At 66.0% G+C, this 1128-nt stretch overlaps 1 protein-coding gene across 1 annotated transcript; it reads right to left on the bottom strand.

Annotated features, from left to right (window-relative positions):
* Window positions 1–150: 150 nt before the first annotated feature.
* Window positions 151–1017, bottom strand: SIRT2 (sirtuin 2; the record flags this gene model as incomplete). The annotated part of the gene is made up of 4 exons (XM_026074591.1): window positions 151–309; window positions 405–473; window positions 729–785; window positions 898–1017. Coding segments are annotated over 4 exons (405 nt in total), but the record flags the coding sequence as incomplete, so codon positions are not given.
* Window positions 1018–1128: the final 111 nt, after the last annotated feature.

Here is a 1128-nt window from a genome sequence, read left to right as displayed (position 1 = left end):
GGAGGGAGGATGGAGAAAAGGTTCTTATTAAGATCCTACAGGAAAAAAAGGAGGAGCGGAGCGGGCTGCAGGCTCTGGAGCCGTCCCCATCTCCGGCACGCACGGATGATCCCCCCCAGCGCTCAGAGACGACCTGGAGGGGGGGGGAACCCCGCTGCGGCCCCCCCGCGTGCGGGTACCTTTCATCCAGTCGAGGCTGTACTGCTGGCGGCAGGAGGAGCGGAGGCAGTGGGAGGTGAAGAAGGTGCCGTGCGCCTCCACCAGCTCGTCCGGCTCCAGCCCGGCCACGCGCTCCAGCGTGTCGATGTTCTGCGGAAGCAGCCGGCGGCTCAGCGCTGGGGGGGGGGGACAACAACGCAGACCCCCCCCCCCCCCGAGCCCGGGGAAGGCAGGGCAGCCCGTACCTGGGTGTAGCAGCGCAGCAACAAGCCCTTCTCCTTGAGCAGCCGCATGAAGTAGTGACACACCGTYGGCTGCAAGAGAGCGGAGAGCGTTCGGCCGGGCGCCGCGTCGCCCCCCTGGCACATTTTTGGGCGACAGGGGAGAGACCCTCACGTCTGCTCGAGACTTTGGAGGGGGCTGCGAGGAACCCGGACACCACAACGACGGGAAACGGAGGCCCAAAATGAGCCCAGTCGACAGCAAGACGTAACAACACGCCTTAAAGGCTACGCCGAAACCCAAATATCCCAAATTTTAAGTCCTAACTAGCTGCCGCCTGGCGTTACCTTGAACTGCCCCGGGTAGAGCTCCTTGGCGAGGGCAAAGAAGGGCTCCGGGTGTTGCTGCGGGGCAAGACGCAGCTCTCAGAGCTGCCGGGGGGGCTCCTGCCCCCAATCCGCCGCCCCGGCGGGGCCGTTTCCCCCCCGCGCCGGGGGCCACAGGCCCCCCCGATACCTTGAAGAAGTTGATCTCAAAGATGGCCTCGGGGTAGGGCAGCTTGTAGCTCTGCAAGTTGGCGTAGAGTCCGGTGCCGGGCGAGCGGAAATCGGGGATCCCGGCGGCTGCGAGCACAGGGGCAGCGCGTCAGGGTCTGTGGGGATCTGAGTGGGCCGGGGGGGGGATCCAAGCGCTTTCTAACCCCCCCCAGCACTCTCCCCCTCCCCATTTCCATCCTCTGCACGCCCA

The sequence above is a fragment of the Apteryx rowi genome, unplaced genomic scaffold (genome assembly GCF_003343035.1).
Source record: "Apteryx rowi isolate R43461 unplaced genomic scaffold, aptRow1 scaffold_3902, whole genome shotgun sequence".
In the NCBI taxonomy this organism is placed as follows: domain Eukaryota; kingdom Metazoa; phylum Chordata; class Aves; order Apterygiformes; family Apterygidae; genus Apteryx; species Apteryx rowi.
Note: the sequence above shows the minus strand (reverse complement) of the source record. Positions and strands in the feature narration are given on the sequence as shown.